Source organism: Carcharodon carcharias, chromosome 2, assembly GCF_017639515.1.
Source record: "Carcharodon carcharias isolate sCarCar2 chromosome 2, sCarCar2.pri, whole genome shotgun sequence".
In the NCBI taxonomy this organism is placed as follows: domain Eukaryota; kingdom Metazoa; phylum Chordata; class Chondrichthyes; order Lamniformes; family Lamnidae; genus Carcharodon; species Carcharodon carcharias.
The window spans coordinates 87,011,284-87,028,757 of NC_054468.1; the positions used below are offsets into that span (position 1 = coordinate 87,011,284).

At 43.4% G+C, this 17,474-nt stretch overlaps 1 protein-coding gene across 1 annotated transcript in view; it reads left to right on the top strand.

The window, feature by feature from the left end:
- Positions 1–17,474, top strand: part of LOC121287773 (erythroferrone-like) — a 96,946-nt gene that overhangs the window by 43,323 nt on the left and 36,149 nt on the right. Inside the window, exons 2-3 of the mRNA XM_041205690.1 lie at positions 1,472–1,582; positions 16,889–16,991. Of these exons, the coding sequence (XP_041061624.1) occupies positions 1,472–1,582; positions 16,889–16,991 (214 nt within the window). The remainder of the gene's footprint in view (positions 1–1,471; positions 1,583–16,888; positions 16,992–17,474) is intronic.

A 17,474-nucleotide genomic window follows, 5' to 3' on the forward strand; every position in this document is an offset into this window, starting at 1 on the left:
ACTCTTTTGAGTGTAGATGATTTCATTTCATACATAACGGTGATTCTCAAGTTAAGGACTGAAAAAGAGTATTGTATGAAAGCAGTGCTGAAAGTGATATGTGAAAGAGTTAGTGTAAGCAAACATCCAAACTGTTCCAAAAGTACATGCCAATTTACAAACCCACCCTCGAAGCATCATGCCCATTACTATTTGCAATAGTGAGCTCTTGGCCTTGCCCAAGCAGACATACTTCAGCTGTTTCAGAGTGAGTGGCAAATCCTCACAAGTTCCAACTCTCTCCATTTTCCATAAAGTGTCAGAAATTCCTCTTAATAAATCTCCCTGTGCTTTTTTCTTGCTCTTCCCAAAATGATTTATTACTTTAAAAAAAAACTAACTGAAATATAAGCAGAAATGAAGAACAATCACAACAATAAAGATTATGCATTCATAGAGTAAACAAAGCCATTGTTGAGATTGGCTAAGACAATGTTGCAATGGCTGGGGCGAAGCTGGGATCTTCCATTCCTCCATTCACCTCTTTCCTTATTCAATTTATCCACCTGTGCTTATTAATATTCATGAGCAAACATGACAAGAGTTTCAGGAAGTGTAAACTTTAACAACTGTTTGCTGCTCTAGTAATTATAGCCAATTAGTTTTGAAAATGACGCTTCTCTCAAAGGCAATCTTATGAGAAAATCCTCAATCTTTAAAACCTGAGTGGAGAGGGTCTGGGTGGAACAATGGTTCAGACACTGTCCCTTCACACTCTGGGACTGGGTGAGACAGTGGGTCAGACACTGTCCTTTCACTCTCTGGGACTGAGTCGTACAGTGGGTAGGACACTGTCTTTTCACATTCTGAGACTGGATGGGACAGTGGGTAAAATGCTGCCTTCTATCTGGTATTGCGTAGCACAGTGGGCCAGACTTGGTCTGTTGCCTCCGGGCCCAGGGTCAACTCTAGCCTAGATTTATGGAATGAACGTTCACCATCTTTGCTAGTTGTATGTTTCATATGAGGCTTTGTCAGTCCAATTATCCAGCACCAAATTTTCAGTCTTTTCACGTATACTAATTGATTGTACGGGTACATTATTGGTTGGATCAGGGACAGCATTATCTTTATGTAGCCCGTCATTTTTCAGGCCTGAAAACTCTTGATGGATTTCACTCTTCAGCAAACTTGCCAGAGTGCTGGATGGTCCAGCGTTGAGGGAGATTTACTCTGCATTTAACCTATGCTGTGCCTGGCCTGATCATGCTTGAATCAGTGTAGTTAACATTGTTCCAGTTTGTAGAATTAATGTATTAAAGAAATAAAACTCAAGTTCTACTGGGAACATTGCCCAATGTTACCTGAATTAGTTCATTCTCAGCTCATTTAAAGATTTTGCAGTCCATGCCAAATGATGACTATGTTCCATAACTCAGTTTCTTTCTCAGGATTTGGATTCCAGCCTTATTTTTCACCTTTTCTCTGGCAGCTACCAGATACACCCGTGGACCCACACGACAGCTGGCTTCTGTTTGTAGAACACTCTGAGAAGGGGGTCAATGACAGGAAGAAGAACAAAGGAAGGGGACGAAAATCACAGGTAATTATTATGTGGCGACAGATGAGGTGGGGAATTGACATTGTGCCAGACACAGTTATCAAATAAAAGTTACCGTATGAATAGTATGAATAACTTGTCTGAGTTTTGAAAAGTTACAGTTCTGCTGACAATTTAATACGAACTGAACATAGAATTTTAACAAAAGAAGGATCGAGTATCACCATCAAAGTGGGTGGGTTGACTGGCGTGTGAGGGAAGGAGGTCTCATTGTTAGTCCGAGAAATCTGGTTGCTTTAGGGGGGTAACATCACAGCAGAACATATGAGTGGATGCTATTGATTAGGATGAGCCTAAACATGTTCAAAGGAGAAATCTGATGTGTCAGGCAACGCCAGACCCAACCAACAAAAATAACTTGCACCCCAATGTCTGTGCATCTGCACCCACTGAATTTGTGTATCAGCACGCTTAGCCTTATATATCCATACCCTGATCTGTGTATCTTCATTCCTGCATTTGTGTATGCACGAATGTCTGAATTAGGAACAGGAGTAGGTCACTCAGCCCCTTGAACCTGCTCTGCCGTTCAATAAGATCATGGCAGATCTGATTGTAACCTCAACTCCACATTCCCACCTAAACCTGATAACCTTTTGCCCCTTGCTTATCAAAATCTATCTAGCTCTGCCTTAAAAATATTCAAAGACTGCTTCCACCGCCTTTTGAGGAAGAGAGTTCCAAAGACTCAGCCCTCTGAGAGAAAAAACTCCTTGGGCGAAATTTTACGGCAGTGGGATTTTATGTTCCCGCCGAAGTCAATGGGGTTTAGAATGTCTTGCCACATTTTATGGCCCCATCCCTGCCGAAAGGGGGCTGTAAAATTCTGCCCCTCATCTCTGTCTTAAATGAGCGACCTCTTATTTTTAAACATTGACTTCTAGTTCTAGATTCTCTTTTAAGAGGAAACATCCTCTCCACATCCACCCTGTCAAGACCCCTCAGGATCTTATATGTTTCAATCGAGTCGCCTCTTACTCTTCTAAACTCCAGCACATACAAGACTAGCCTGCCCCACCTTTCCTCATAAGATAACTCTCCCATTCCAGGCATTAGTCTAGAAAACCTTCTCTGAATTGCTTCTGACACATTTACATCCTGCCTTAAATAAGGAGATCAATACTGTACAGAGTACTCCAGGTGTGGTCTCACCAGTGCCCTGTATAACTGAAGCATAACCTCTCTATTTTTTATTCAATTCCCTTCATTATAAATGATAACCTTCTATTAGCTTTCCTAATTAATGGCTATACCTGCATACTAACCTTTTGTGATTCATCCACCAGGACATCCAGGTCCCTCTGCATCTCAGAGCTCTGCAATCTCTCACCATTTAGATAATATGTTTCTTGTTATTCTTCCTACCAAAATGGACAATTTCACATTTTCTAACATTATACTCCATTTGCCAGATCTTTGTCCACTCACAGAACCTATCTATGTCCCTTTGCGGCCTCCTTAAGTCCTCTTCACAACTTACTTTACTGCCTATCCTTGCCTCATCAGCAAATTTAGCAATCATCCAAGTAATCTACATAAATTGTAAGAAATTGAGGCTCCAGCACTGATTTTGCCAACCAGAAAATGACCCATATATGCCTATTCTCTGTTTCCTGTTAGCTAACCAATCTTCTATCCATGCTAACATGTTATCCCTATACCATGAGCTTCCATTTTATGCAATAACATTTGATGTGGCACTTTATCAAATATCTTCTGGAAATGTATCTGATAACCTGCACTGGTAAAGTGCTTTTAACATAAAAGTAATGCCTCAAGGGGCTTCACAAATTGAAAGTTAGCACCAAACCATGGGGCAGAAACTAGGCAGTGTTCCCAAGATTCTGATTAGGAAGATGGATTTTGGGATGACTTTTAAAAGTGGAGGATGAAATGGAAAGACAGTTTATGGAATGAGTATCAGTGGAGCCAGTGCAGCTGAGGACTCTGCCCCTCAATGATGAAACAAAAGGAAATACACCAAAGGCCAAAGCTGGAGGAATCAAGTGTAGAGGGAGTTGGGGGCATTTGTTTAACATCTTTTAAAAGTCTGATCACTTGATCCCAGTTTGTGTCCTGTGAGGGACTATTGAATTCCTCACCTGTGAAGCTACAACCTCAGCTGTATGATAAGCCATACCAAAATTCTGCTGCCTTTGTCTTAATGTGCACAACGTCCCATTCCCCATCCCCCCTGTGCTCACTGACCTACTATGGGTCCCAGTCAAGCACTGTCCTATGAAACTACAAAGGCATGAGGTGTGAGTTGGCTAAGATAGATTGGGGAACTTCATTAAAAGACAAGATGGTGGATAGACAATTGCTAATATTTAAGAAATGCATGTATGCATTGCAACAGTTATACATTCCTTTCTGGCACAAAAACACAACAGGAAAAGCGGCCCAACCATGGTTAACAAAAGAAATTAAGGATATATTAGATCCAAAGAGGAGTCATATAAAATTGCTAGAAAAAGTAGTAAGCCTGAGGATTGGGAGCAGTTTAAAATTCAGCAAAGGAGGACCAAGAGATTGGTTAAGAGGGGAAAATACAGTATGAGAGTAAACTTACAAGGAACATAAAAGCCGACTGTAAAAGCTTCTATTAGTATGTAAAAAGCAAAAGATTAGTGAAGTCAAATCACCTTGAAACCTCTTAACATCCTCCTCACTGCTCACATTCCTACCAAGTTTCATGTTGTCAGCAAACTTGGAAATATTACATTTGGTTCCCTCATCCAAATCGTTGATATATATTGTGAATAGCTGGGGCCCAAGCACTGATCCCTGTGGTCACCACTAGTCACCACCTGCCACTCCAAAAAAGATACATTTATTCCAATTCTCTGTTTCCTGTCTAAAACAGGAGAATTTATAATAGAAAAGAAGGAAATTGCAGAGCAATTAAACAACTACTTTAATTCTGTCTTCACGGAGGAAGAGACAAATAACTTTTTCGAAATAATAGGGGATCAAGGGTCAAGTGAGAAGGAGGAATTGAAGGAAATTAGTATTACTAAAACAATAGCACTGGAGAAATTAGTGGAACTGAAAGCCGATAAATCCCTAGGGTACTAAAAGAGGTGGCCATGGAAATAGTGGATGCAAACATATATAAAAACAAAAAAACTGCGGATGCTGGAAATCCAAAACAAAAACAAAACAGAATTACCTGGAAAAACTCAGCAGGTCTGGTAGCATCGGCGGAGAAGAAAAGAGTTGACGTTTCGAGTCCTCATGACCCTTCGACAGAACTGTTCTGTCGAAGGGTCATGAGAACTCGAAACGTCAACTCTTTTCTTCTCTGCCGATGCTGCCAGACCTGCTGAGTTTTTCCGGGTAATTCTGTTTTGTTTTTGTTTTGAAATAGTGGATGCGTTGGTCGGTATCTTCCAAAATTCTGTAGATTATGGAACAGTCCCGGCAGATTGAAGGGTGTCAAATGTAACCCACTATTTAAAAATGTTGGGAGGGAGAAAACAGCAAATTGGAGACCGGTTTGCCTAACCTCAGTAATAAGGAAAATGCTAGAGTCTATTATAAAAGATGTGATAACAGAACACTTAGAAAATATCAACAGGATTAGACAAAGTCAACATGGATTTATGAAAGGGAAATCAAGCTTGGCAAACCTACTGGAGTTTTTTGATGACGTGACTAGCAAAATAGGTAAGGGAGAATCAGTGGATGTGGTGTATTTGGATTTTCAGAAAGCTTTTGATAAAGTCCCACATAAGTGTACAGTTAAAGCACATGGGATTGGGGGTAATATATTGGCATGCATTGAGAATTAGTTAGTAGACAAGAAACAGAGAATAGGAATAAATGGGTCTTTTTTGGAGTGGCAGGTGGTGACTAGTGGTGACCGCAGGGATCTGTGCTTGGGCCCCAGCTATTCACAATATATCAACGATTTGGATGAGGGAACCAAATGTAATATTTCCAAGTTTGCTAACAACATGAAACTTGGTTGGAATGTGAGCAGTGAGGAGGATGTTAAGAGGCTTCAAGGTGATTTAGACAGGCTGAGTGAGGGGACAAATACATGGCAGATGCAATACAACATAGATAAGTGTGAAGCTATTCACTTCAATAGGAAAATAGAATGACAGAGTATTATTTAAATGGTGATAGATTGGGAAATGTTGACATAAAAAAGGGACCTGGGTGTCCTTGTACATCAATCACTAAAAGCAAGCATGCAGGTGCAGCAAGCAGTTAAGAAGGCAAATGGTATGTTGGCCATCATTGCATTGAGTACTGGAGCAAGGATGTCTTACTGCAGCTGTACAGAGCCTTGGTAAGATCACATCTGGAGTATTGTGTGCAGTTATAGAGACATAGAGGTCTACAGAACAGAAAAAGGCCCTTTGGCCCATTAAGTCTGCGCCAGTCAAACAGTTACCTAACTATTCTAATCCCATTTTCCAGCACTCGGCCCATAGCCTTGTCTGCCATGGCATCGCAATTGCACATCCAAATACTTCTTAAATGTTATGAGGGCTTCTGCCTCTACCACCCTTTCAGGCAGTGAGTTCCAAATTCCTAACACCCTCTGGGTGATAAAGTTTTTCCTCACATCCCCTCTAAACCTCCTGCCCCTTACCTTAAACCTATGCCCCCTGGTTATTGGTCCCTCCACCAAGGACAAAATTTCCTTCCTTCTACCCTATCTATGCCCCCCTTAAGCTTATTCACCTCAATCATGTCCCCCTCAATCTCCTCTGCTCTAGGGAAAATAACCTCTTCTAACCTATCTCTCCTCATAACTAAAACTCTCCAGCCCAGGCAACATCCTGGTAAACCTATTCTGCACTCTCGCTAGTGCAATCACATCCTTCCGAAAATGCAGATTCCAGAACTGCATGCAATACTCTAGTTGTAGCCTAACAAATGTTTTATACAGTTCCAGCATAACCTCCCTCCTCTTATATTCTCTGCCACGGCTAATAAAGGTAAGTATCCTATGTGCCTTCTTAACCACCTTATCTACCTGTCCCGCTACCTTACGGGACCAGTGGACATGCACACCAAGGTCCCTCCCAGGGTCCTACCATTCATCATGTATTCCATGCCTTGTTTGTCCTGCCCAAGTGTTTCACCTCACACTTATCCGGATTAAATTCCATTTGCCACAGATAAGCCCATCTGACCATCCCATCTATATCCTCCTGTAATCTAAGGCTATCCTCCTCACTATTTACCACCCCACCAAATTTCGTATTATCCGCGAACTTGTTGATTAGCCCTCTTACATTCAAGTCAAAATCGTTTATATTTACCACAAACAGCAAGGGACCCAACACCTATCCCTGTGGAACCCCATTGGACACAGGCATCCAGTCATAAAAACGCCCCTCGACCATCACCCACTGCTTCCTGCCACTCAGCCAATTCTGGATCCAATTTGACAAATTGCCTTTGATCCCATGGGCTCTTACCTTCGTTATCAGTCTCCCATGTGGGGCCTTATCAAAAGCCTTGCAGAAGTCCAAGTAGACAATGTCAAAAGCATTGCCCTCATCTACATACCTGGTCACCTCTTCGAAAATTTCAATCAAATTGGTCAGACATGACCTCCCCTTAACAAGACTGTCCTTGATTAATCCCTGCCTTTCCAAGTATAGATTAATTCTGTCCCTCAGAATTGCTTCCAATTGTTTCCCCACCACTGAGGTTAGACTGACAGAACTGTAGTTTCCTGATTTATCCTTTCCTCCCTTCATGAATAACAATACCACACTGGCTGTTCTCCAGTCCTCTGGCACATCTCCTGTGGCCAGAGAGGTATTGATAATTATTGCCAGCGCCCCTGTATCTCCTCCCTTGCCTCACTCAACAGCCTGGGATTCATTTCATCCGCGTCTGCAGATTTTTTTAATTTAAGCCTGCCAGAACACTTAGAACCTCCTCCCTTTCTATGCTAATTTCTTTAATTATATTACAGTTCTTCTGCCTGATTTCCATATCCACATCTTCCCTTTCACTTGTGAACATCGACACAAAGTATTACTTTAGAACCCTACCTATATCTTCAGGCTCCACTCACAAATTACCACGATGGTCCTTAACGGGCCCTACTCTTTGCCTAGTTATCCTCTTACTCTTAATGTACTTGTAAAATAACTTTGTATTTTCCTTTATTTTACCTGCCAATGTTTCTACATGCCCCCTTTTGCTCTCCGAATTTCCTTTTTAAGGTCCCCCCTATACATTCTATACTCCTTTAGGGCTTCTGCTGCTTTGAACCTCCCTTTTTCTCTTTATCCAATCCTGTATATCCGTTGACATCCAGGGTTCCCTGGATTTGTTGGTCCCATCCTTTATCTTTGCTGGAATATGTTGGCCCTGTACTCTCCCTATTTCCTTCTTGAATGAGTCCCACTGCACTGACACAGGTTTACTTAAAAGTAGCTGCTCCCAGTCCATTCTGGCCAAATCATATCCAATCTTCTTAAAATCGGCCTTCCCCCAATTTAGAACTCTGATTTCTGTTCCATCCTTGTCCTTTTCCATAACAACCTGGAATCTAACCGAGTTATGATCACTATCTGCAAAATGCTCCCCCACTGATATCTCTAACACTTGCCTGGTTTCATTCCCTAAAATTAAGTGCAGGGCCGCCCCCTCTCTTGTAGGACCTTCTACGTACTGGCTTAAAAAGCCCTCCTGGATGAATTTTAAGAATTCTGCTCCTTCTAAACTTATCACATTATGACTATTCCAGTTAATATTGGGGAAGTTGAAATGCCCCACTATTACTACCCTTTTTTTTACATTTCTCTGAAATTTGCCTGCATATCTGCTCTTCTATTTCTCATTCATGTTTTCAAATCCTTCCATGGCTTCACCCTCCCCTATTCCTATTAACTCCTCCACTCAGGGTAATGCTCTGGGGACCAGGGTTTGAATCCCACCACAGCAGATGGTGAAATTTAAATTCAATAAAAAATCTGGAATTAAAAGTCTGACGATGACCATGAAACCCTCCACTCAATCTATCAACTTTGGGGAGGCAGGGGCATAGTGGCATTGTCACTGGACTAGTATTAAAGAGAGATCCAGGGTAATGCTCTGGGGACAAAACAAAAACAAAATTACCTGGAAAAACTCAGCAGGTCTGGCAGCATCGGAGGAGAAGAAAAGAGTTAACCTTTCGAGTCCTCATGACCCTTCAACAGAACTGCCTGTTGATGACCATGAAACAATTGTTTTAAAAACAAAAAAACTGCGGATGCTGGAAATCCAAAACAAAAACAGAATTACCTGGAAAAACTCAGCAGGTCTGGCAGCATCGGCGGAGAAGAAAAGAGTTGACGTTTCGTGTGGATTTTGGGTAGGAGATAGAATGTGGATTTTGGGTAGGAGATAGAATGTGGATTTTGGGTAGGAATAAAAGGTGTGGCTATGGGTACCCGCATGGGCCCCAGTTATGCCTGTCTCTTTATGGGGTATGTGGAACATTCCTTGTTGCAGTCCTACTCCGGCCCCCTTCCACAACTCTTTCTCCGGTACATCGATGATTATTTCGGTGCCGCTTCATGCTCTCGTCAGGACTTGGAAAAATTTATTAATTTTGCTTCCAATCTCCACCCCTCCATCATTTTCACGTGGTCCATCTCTGACACTTCCCTTCCCTTCCTTGACCTCTCTGTCTCAATCTCTGGTGATAGACTGTCCACCAATATCCATTACAAACCCACCGACTCCCACAGCTATCTCGACTACAGCTCCTCACACCCCACTTCCTGTAAGGACTCCATCCCATTCTCTCAGTTCCTTCGCCTCCGTCGCATCTGTTCCGATGATGCTACATTCAAAAACAGTTCCTCTGACATGTCCTCCTTCTTCCTTAACCGAGGTTTTCCACCCACGGTCGTTGACAGGGCCCTCAACCGTGTCCGGCCCATCTCCCGCGCATCCGCCCTCACTCCTTCTCCTCCCACCCAGAAACATGATAGGGTCCCCCTTGTCCTCACTTATCACCCCACCAGCCTCCGCATTCAAAGGATCATCCTCCGCCATTTCCGCCAACTCCAGCATGATGCCACCACCAAACACATCTTCCCTTCACCCCCCTTATCGGCATTCCGTAGGGATCGCTCCCTCCGGGACACCCTGGTCCACTCCTCCATCACCCCCTACTCCTCAACCCCCTCCTATGGCACAACTCCATGCCCACGCAAAAGATGCAACACCTGCCCCTTCACTTCCTCTCTCCTCACCGTCCAAGGACCCAAACACTCCTTTCAAGTGAAGCAGCATTTCACTTGCATTTCCCCCAACTTAGTCTACTGCATTCGTTGCTCCCAATGTGGTCTCCTCTACATTGGAGAGACCAAACGTAAGCTGGGCGACCGCTTTGCAGAACACCTGCGGTCTGTCCGCAAGAATGACCCAAACCTCCCTGTCGCTTGCCATTTTAACACTCCACCCTGCTCTCTTGCCCACATGTCTGTCCTTGGCTTGCTGCATTGTTCCAGTGAAGCCCAATGCAAACTGGAGGAACAACCTCATCTTCCGACTAGGGACTTTACAGCCTTCCGGACTGAATATTGAATTCAACAACTTTAGGTCGTGAGCTCCCTCCCCCATCCCCACCCCCTTTCTGTTTCCCCCTTCTTTTTTTTCCAATAAATTATAAAGATTTTCCTTTTCCCACCTATTTCCATTATTAAAAAAAAACCCACTAGAGCTATACCTTGAGTGCCCTACCATCCATTCTTAATTAGCACATTCGTTTAGATAATATCACCAACATTAACTTTAACACCTATGTGTTCTGTTGTACTATTGTCGTTGACATCTTTTGATGATCTGCTTCTATCACTGCTTGTTTGTCCCTACAACCACACCAACCCCCTGCACCTCACTGTCTCTCTATCTCTCCGCCCCCCACACACACACCTTAAACCAGCTTATATTTCAGCTCTTTCCTGGACTCGAACTCAAGTTCTGTCGAAGGGTCATGAGGACTCGAAACGTCAACTCTTTTCTTCTCCGCCGATGCTGCCAGACCTGCTGAGTTTTTCCAGGTAATTCTGTTTTTGTTATGAAACAATTGTTGATTGTTGGAAAACCCCATCTGGTTCACTAGTATCCTAATGTCCTTTAGGGACGAAAACCTGCCTGTCCTGGTCTGGCCTACATGTAACTCGAGATCCACAGCAATATGGTTGATTCTTAATTAGGGATGGGCAATAAATGCTTGCCTAGGCAGTGATGCCCATATCCTATGAATGAAAATATAAACTCTCTAAGAAATATGTGTTCCTCTCATTCTGGCCTCATGAAAATCCCTGATTTCAATCACACCACCATTGGTACATTCAGTTGCCCAAATAAAGTTATCCTCAGTTGTCAGAAAGCAAGATTTTCTGCAGAACTGACTGAATTTATTTGATAACATTCTTGTGAAGAACCTTGTGATGGTTCACTGTGCCTTGTTTAAAATTCATTCATGGGGTGTGGACGTTGCTGGCTAGGTTAGCACTTATTGCTGATCCCTAGTTGCCCTTGTGAAGGTAGTGGTGAGCTGTCTTCTTGAACCATTGTAGTTCATGTGGTGTAGGTATACCCATAGGGCTGTTAGTGAGGGAGTTCCAGGATTTTGACCCAGTGACAGTGACGGAACGATGATATATTTCTAAGTCAGGATGGTGAGTGATTTAGAGGGGAACTTCCAGGTGGTGGTGTTCCCATCTATCTGCTGCCCTTGTCCTTCTAGTAGTGTTTGTGGGTTCGGAAGGTACTGTCTAAGGAGCCTTGGTGAATTCCTGCAGTGCATCTTGTAGATGGTACACACTGCTGCTACTGTGCGTCGATGGTGGAGGGAGTAAAGTTTGTGGATAGGGTGCCAATTAATCGGGCCGCTTTGTCCTGGGTGGTGTCAATCTTCTTGAGTGTTGGAGCTGCATTCATCCAGGCAAATGGGGAGTGTTCCACCACGCTACTGACTAGTGCCTTGTAGATGGTGGACAGGATTTGGGGAGTCAGGAATAGAGTTACTTGCCACAGAATTCCTAACCACAGTATTTATATGTCTAGTCCAGTCAGTTTCTGGTCAATGGTAACCTCCAGGATGTTAATAATGGGTAATGCCATTGAATATTAAGGGGTGATGGTTAGATTCTCTCTTGTTGGAGATGCTCATTACCTGGCACCCGTGTGCCACAAATGTTACTTGCCCCTAGTCAGCCCAAGCCTGGATATTGTCCAGACCTTGCTGCATTTGGACTTGGACTGCTTCAGAATCTGAGGAATAATGAATGGTGCTGAACATTGTGCAATCATCAGCGAACATCCCCACTTCTGACCTTATGATGGAAGGAAGGCCATTGATGAAGAAGCTGAAGATGGTTGGGTCGAGGACACTATCCTGAGGAACTCACGCAGTGATGTCCTAGAGCTGAGATGATTGACCTCCAACAACCACAACCATCTTCCTTTGTGCTAGGTACGACTCCAACCAGCAGAGAGTTTTCCCCCTGATTCCCATGATTCAAGTTTTGCTAGGGCTCCTTGATGTCACACTTGGTCAAATTCTGCTTTGCTGTCAAGGGCAGTGACTTTCACCTCACCTCGGGAGTTCAGTCCTTTTGTCCATAGTTGAACCAAGGCTGTAATGCTGAGTGATCCTGGTGGAACCCAAACTGAGTGCCAGTGAGCAGGTTATTGCTTAGCAAGTCTCTTGATAGAACTGTTGATGACCCCTTCCATCACTTTACTGATGATCGAGAGTAGACTGATGGGGCAGTAATAGGCAAGACTGGATTTGTCCTGCTGTTTGTGTACAGAACATACCTGGGTAATTTTCCACATTGCCGGGGTAGATGCCAGTGTTGTAGCTGTTCTGGAACAACTTGGCTAGAGGGTGCAGGAAGTTCTGGAGTACAAGTCTTCAGTACTATTGCTGTAATATTGTCAGTGCCAATAGCCTTTGCAGAATCCAGTGCCTTCAGTCATTTCTTGGGATGACGTGCAATGAATTGAATTGGCTCAAGACTGACATCTGTGATGCTGGGGACCTCTAGAGGAGGCCGAGATGGATCATCCTTCCGGCACACCTGGCTGAAGATTGTTGCAAATGCTTCAACCTTATCTTTTGCACTGATATGTTGGGCTTCTCCATCACTGAAGATGGGGATACTTGTGGAGCCTCCTACTCCAGTGAACTGTTTAATTGTCCACCACCAGTCACAACTGGATGTGGTAGGATCACAGAGCTTAGATCTGATCTGTTGGTTGCGGAATCAATTAGCTCTTATTGCTTGCTGCTTATGCTGTTTGGCATGCAGGTAGTTCTGTGTTATAGCTTCACCAGGTTGACACCTCATTTTTAGGTCTGCCTGGTGCAGTTCCTGGGATGCCCTCCTGCAGCCTTCATCGAACCAGGGTTGACCCCCTGGGCTGATGGTAATGGTAGAGTGGGGATATGCTGGGCCATATGGTTACAGACTGTGTTCGAGTACAATTCTGCTGCTGCAGATGGCCCACAGAGCCTCATGGATGCCCAGTCTTGAGTTGGTAAACCTGTTTGAAATCTATCCCATTTAGCACAGCGGTAGTGCCACACAACACAGTGGAGGGTATCCTCAATGTGAAGACTGGACTTCGTCTCCATAATGACTGTATAGTGGTCACTCCTATTGATACTGTCATGGACAGATGCAGCTGCAAAGGCAGGTTGGTGAGGTTGAGGTCAAATATGTTTTTCCCTCTTGTTGGTTGCTTACCACCCGCCACAGACTGAGTCCAGCAGCTATGTCCTTTAGGACTCGGCCAGCAATGCTGCTACCATGCTACTCCTGATGACGGACATTGAAGTCCCCCATCCAGAGTGCATCCTGTGTCCTTGCCACTCTCAGTGCTTCCTCCAAGTGGTGTTTAACATGGAGGAGCACTGATTCATCAGCTGAGTTGGGGTGGGGTGTGTGGGGATAGTGGTACATGGTGATCACCAGGAGAGTTTCCTTGTCCATGTTTGACCTGATGCCCTGAGAATTCATGGGATCCAGCGTCAATGTTGAGCACTTCCAGGGCAACTCACTCCCAACTGTATACCACTGTGCTGCCACCTCTGCTGGGTCTGATCTGCTGGTGGGACAGGGTATCCCAGGGATGGTGATGGTGGTGTCTGGTTCATGATCTGTAAGGTATGATTCCGTGAGTATAACCGTGTCAGGCTGTTGCTTGACTAGTCTGTGAGACATCTCTCCCAATTTTGGCACACCCTCCCTGATGTTGACAAGGAAGATTTGCAGGGTCGACAGGGCTGATTTTGCCGTGATCATTTCCAGTGCCTAAGTCGATGCCAGGTGGTCCATCCAGTTTCATTCCTTTTTGACTTTCTCATGGTTTTATACCATGGCTTTCTCAGCCATTTTAGTCAACCACATTGCTATGGGTCTGGATGTCACATGTAGGCCAGACCAGGTAAGGACAGCAGATTATCCCTAAAGGACATTAGTGAGCCAGATAGGTTTTTACAACAATGATTTCATGGTCATCAATTAGCTTTTTAATTACAGATTTTTTATTGAATTCAAATCCCAACAACTGTCATGTCCGGCTCCCTAGAGCATTACCCTGGGTCTCTGGATTACTCGTCCAGTGAGAATACCACAAAGCCACTGTCTCCCATTATTTGCTAAAGGTGCAAATTGTTGGTGTTGTTATTGAATGGTATTCAGAAGGTCAAACAGGTGTGGAAGTCTATCACCTTGCCGATCAATACGGTACCAGGAAAACTGGAGAGATTGCCATAACAGAAAGTCCGACTTGAGGCATAAAGGTAAGAAAAGAGGATAAATGTAAAGCGACAGAGGCTGCCATATATTTAAGAAAGCTTTCAAAGTAAGCTAGAAATGTCCTGATAAGTTTGCTCGATTACCTTAGTACATTTAAAAATAATAAAGGCTTGTACTTATGTAACGCCTTTCACAACCTCAGGTTGTCCCAATGAAGCAATAAATTGTAATAAAAGTCAGGAGATAAAAGAGGGTTATCCGTGAAGGTTGGGAATAGAGGATATGAGATAGGGAACAAGAGAAATGATAGTGTTATGAAATTGGGGTTATGGTAAAGGGGTTCTGAAGTTGGAGCTATGACATATGTTGCAGGATGTATAAGTATAGTGACCAGAAGGTATGGGATGGATGTAGGTGATAGGGGGTTATGGGTTTGGGAGCAAGGATATGAGCCAAGGTATTGGATAGGGGATAGTATGTATGGGGCAGAACTATAGGGAAAGAACAGGGGATTGGGTCTACTTGGATAACACTTTCAAATAGATGAGAGTCAGATTTTGGATGCTAAAGGAATTGAGGAATACAAGGATAGTTCAGGAAGGTGCAGCTGAGATAAAAGATCAAGCATGATCTTACTTAATAGCAGAGCAGGCTCAGGAGGCTGAATGACCTTCTCCTGCTCCTACTTCTTATGATCGTATGCTCGTATGTCCTTGTGTGATACAGGAAATGTAGGAACCAATTTGAATATGGTAAGGTTCCACAAAGAGCATTATGACAATGACCAAATAATCTGTATTAATGATGTTGGTTAATCTGAATTTATCCAGTAATTTGCTGCAACTGCAATACACAGATCAGCAATGAAGATGATTGAGAGCTAGTGCTACACTCCTGAAGGGAAGCACTGAGGAAAATACAGCAGAGGAAGAGTGAAGGCACTCAATACCTGCTCATGCATGTAGCCAGTAATTACAATGCCCTCAGTCAGTTCTTTAATATTATTTAAAATAATCCCTCAGCAAATTATTTTACAATAATGCACAGAAAACCATAGAACTGGGCTTCATCCTAACCAAGGCTCTGAGGTTCTATGGGGCTTTAGTTGTTTCCCACCCTAAGATCAGTGAAAACCCGAGGGAAACATGTCCATTTTCAGCCATCTGAGGTGTCCTGTAGTCTCACATCAGTGTTGGAAGGACACCAGCTGTAGCCCTCCAGAACTTTTGTGTCAAAATAGGTACTCCCTGATATTATGATGGTAGATAAAGGGGAATCAGTAGATGTACTATATTTGGATATTCAAAGGCATTCGATAAGGCTTTACACAAAAGGTTAATGCGCAACATACAGGCTCATGGATCTGGTGATAATGTATTAGCATGGATGAATGAATGGTTTATGGACAGAAGCAGAGAGTTAAGGATAAACAGGGCATTTTGTCAGGTTGTAATTAGTGGAATGCCACATGGATTAGTACTAAGGCCTCAGCTATTTAAAATCTATATGAATGAATTTGACATAGAGACAGAGAGGAATGTATCCAGGTTCGCTGACGAAACAAAACTGGGTGGAATGTAAACTCTGAGGAGGAAACAAAAAGCTGCAAAGAGAGAAAGACAGATTAAGTGAGTGGACTGCAAAGTGGCAGATGGCATGTAATGTAGGGTAGTGTGAGGTTGTGAAACTTCTAAATGTTACTGTTTGGAGAGACTTGGGTGTACTCCTACAAGGAACACAGAATATTAGCATATAGGAAGCAATTAAGAGAGTAAATGACTTGTTAGGCTTTATTGCAAGATGATTTTAGTGCAAAAATAGGGAAGTCTTGCTACAGTTGTATAGGGTTTTGGTGAGGCCACACCTGGAGTACTGCATACAGTTTTGCTCTCCGTATCTAATGAACAATATACTTGCCTTGGAGGTTCCTGAGATGAGAGGGTTGTTCTGTGATGACAGGCTGAGTAAATTGGGTCTATACCCTTAGAAGAATGAGAAGTGATCTCATTGAAATGCATAAGATTCTGAAGGGGCTTGGCATGGTAGACACAGAGGTTGTTTTCTCCAGCTTGGGGAATCTAGAACACAGGAGTACAGCCTCAGGATAAGGAGCTGATCATTTGGAACTGAAATGAGGAGAATTTTCTTCACTCAGGGGAGTGTGAATCTTTGGAATTCTTTGCCCCGGAAGTCTGTGGATGCTCCATCATTGAGCATATTCAAGGGTAAGATAAGACAGATTTTTGGTCTCTCAGGGAATTGAGGGATACGGGGAGTGGGTGAGAAAGTGGCAGTAAGGTAGAAGTTCAGATATGACCTTACTTGAAGGCAGAGCAGACTTGCAGGGCTGTATGGTCCACTCCTGTTCCTATTTCTTACATTTTTATGTTCATATGCCTGAGCCATTAACTTGAGAACTACATTGCTCCTGAGAGCTAAGACAATGCAGAAGATGGTGCATTATAAGGTCAATGATTCGATCTAATTCTGTAGCATTGCTTCAAACTGAGTAACAACCCTTTCCCTTTGTACTTTCCAGCATGGTCTTCCGGGGCCACCAGGCCCTCCAGGACCCCAGGGCCCCCCAGGGGCTGTTGTCACACAGGAAGTTCTACTGAAAGAATTCAAAGAAATGCTTAAAGGTAAAATTATGTAATATTTTAATAATTAAAATTGTAATAAATAATAATATTTAACACAAATGGGACTGTCTCTTGATCCCCTTTCCTCTCCATCACCAAGAGTGAGTATTTCCACCTCCATAACATTGCCTTTGCCTCAACTGCTAAAAAGCCTCATCGACGCCTTTGTTATATCCAGACTTGGCTATTCCAATTCTTTCTTAGGCTCTATAAACTTGGGAATATCCAAAACTCTGCTGCCCATATCCTAAATTGCACCGTCCCATTGAGCTTACATTGGCTCCCTATCCAGCAATGCCTTGATTTAAAAATTCTCATCCATGTTTTGAAATCCTTCCTTGGCCTCCTCCAGATGGTATCTTCCATAACCCTGTGACTTTCTCCTGTACTATAACCCTCCGAGATGTCTACACTTCTCCAATTCTGGTCTCTAGTGCATTCCCATTGGCCTTCTGCTGCCTAAGTCCCTAAACTCTGGAAGTC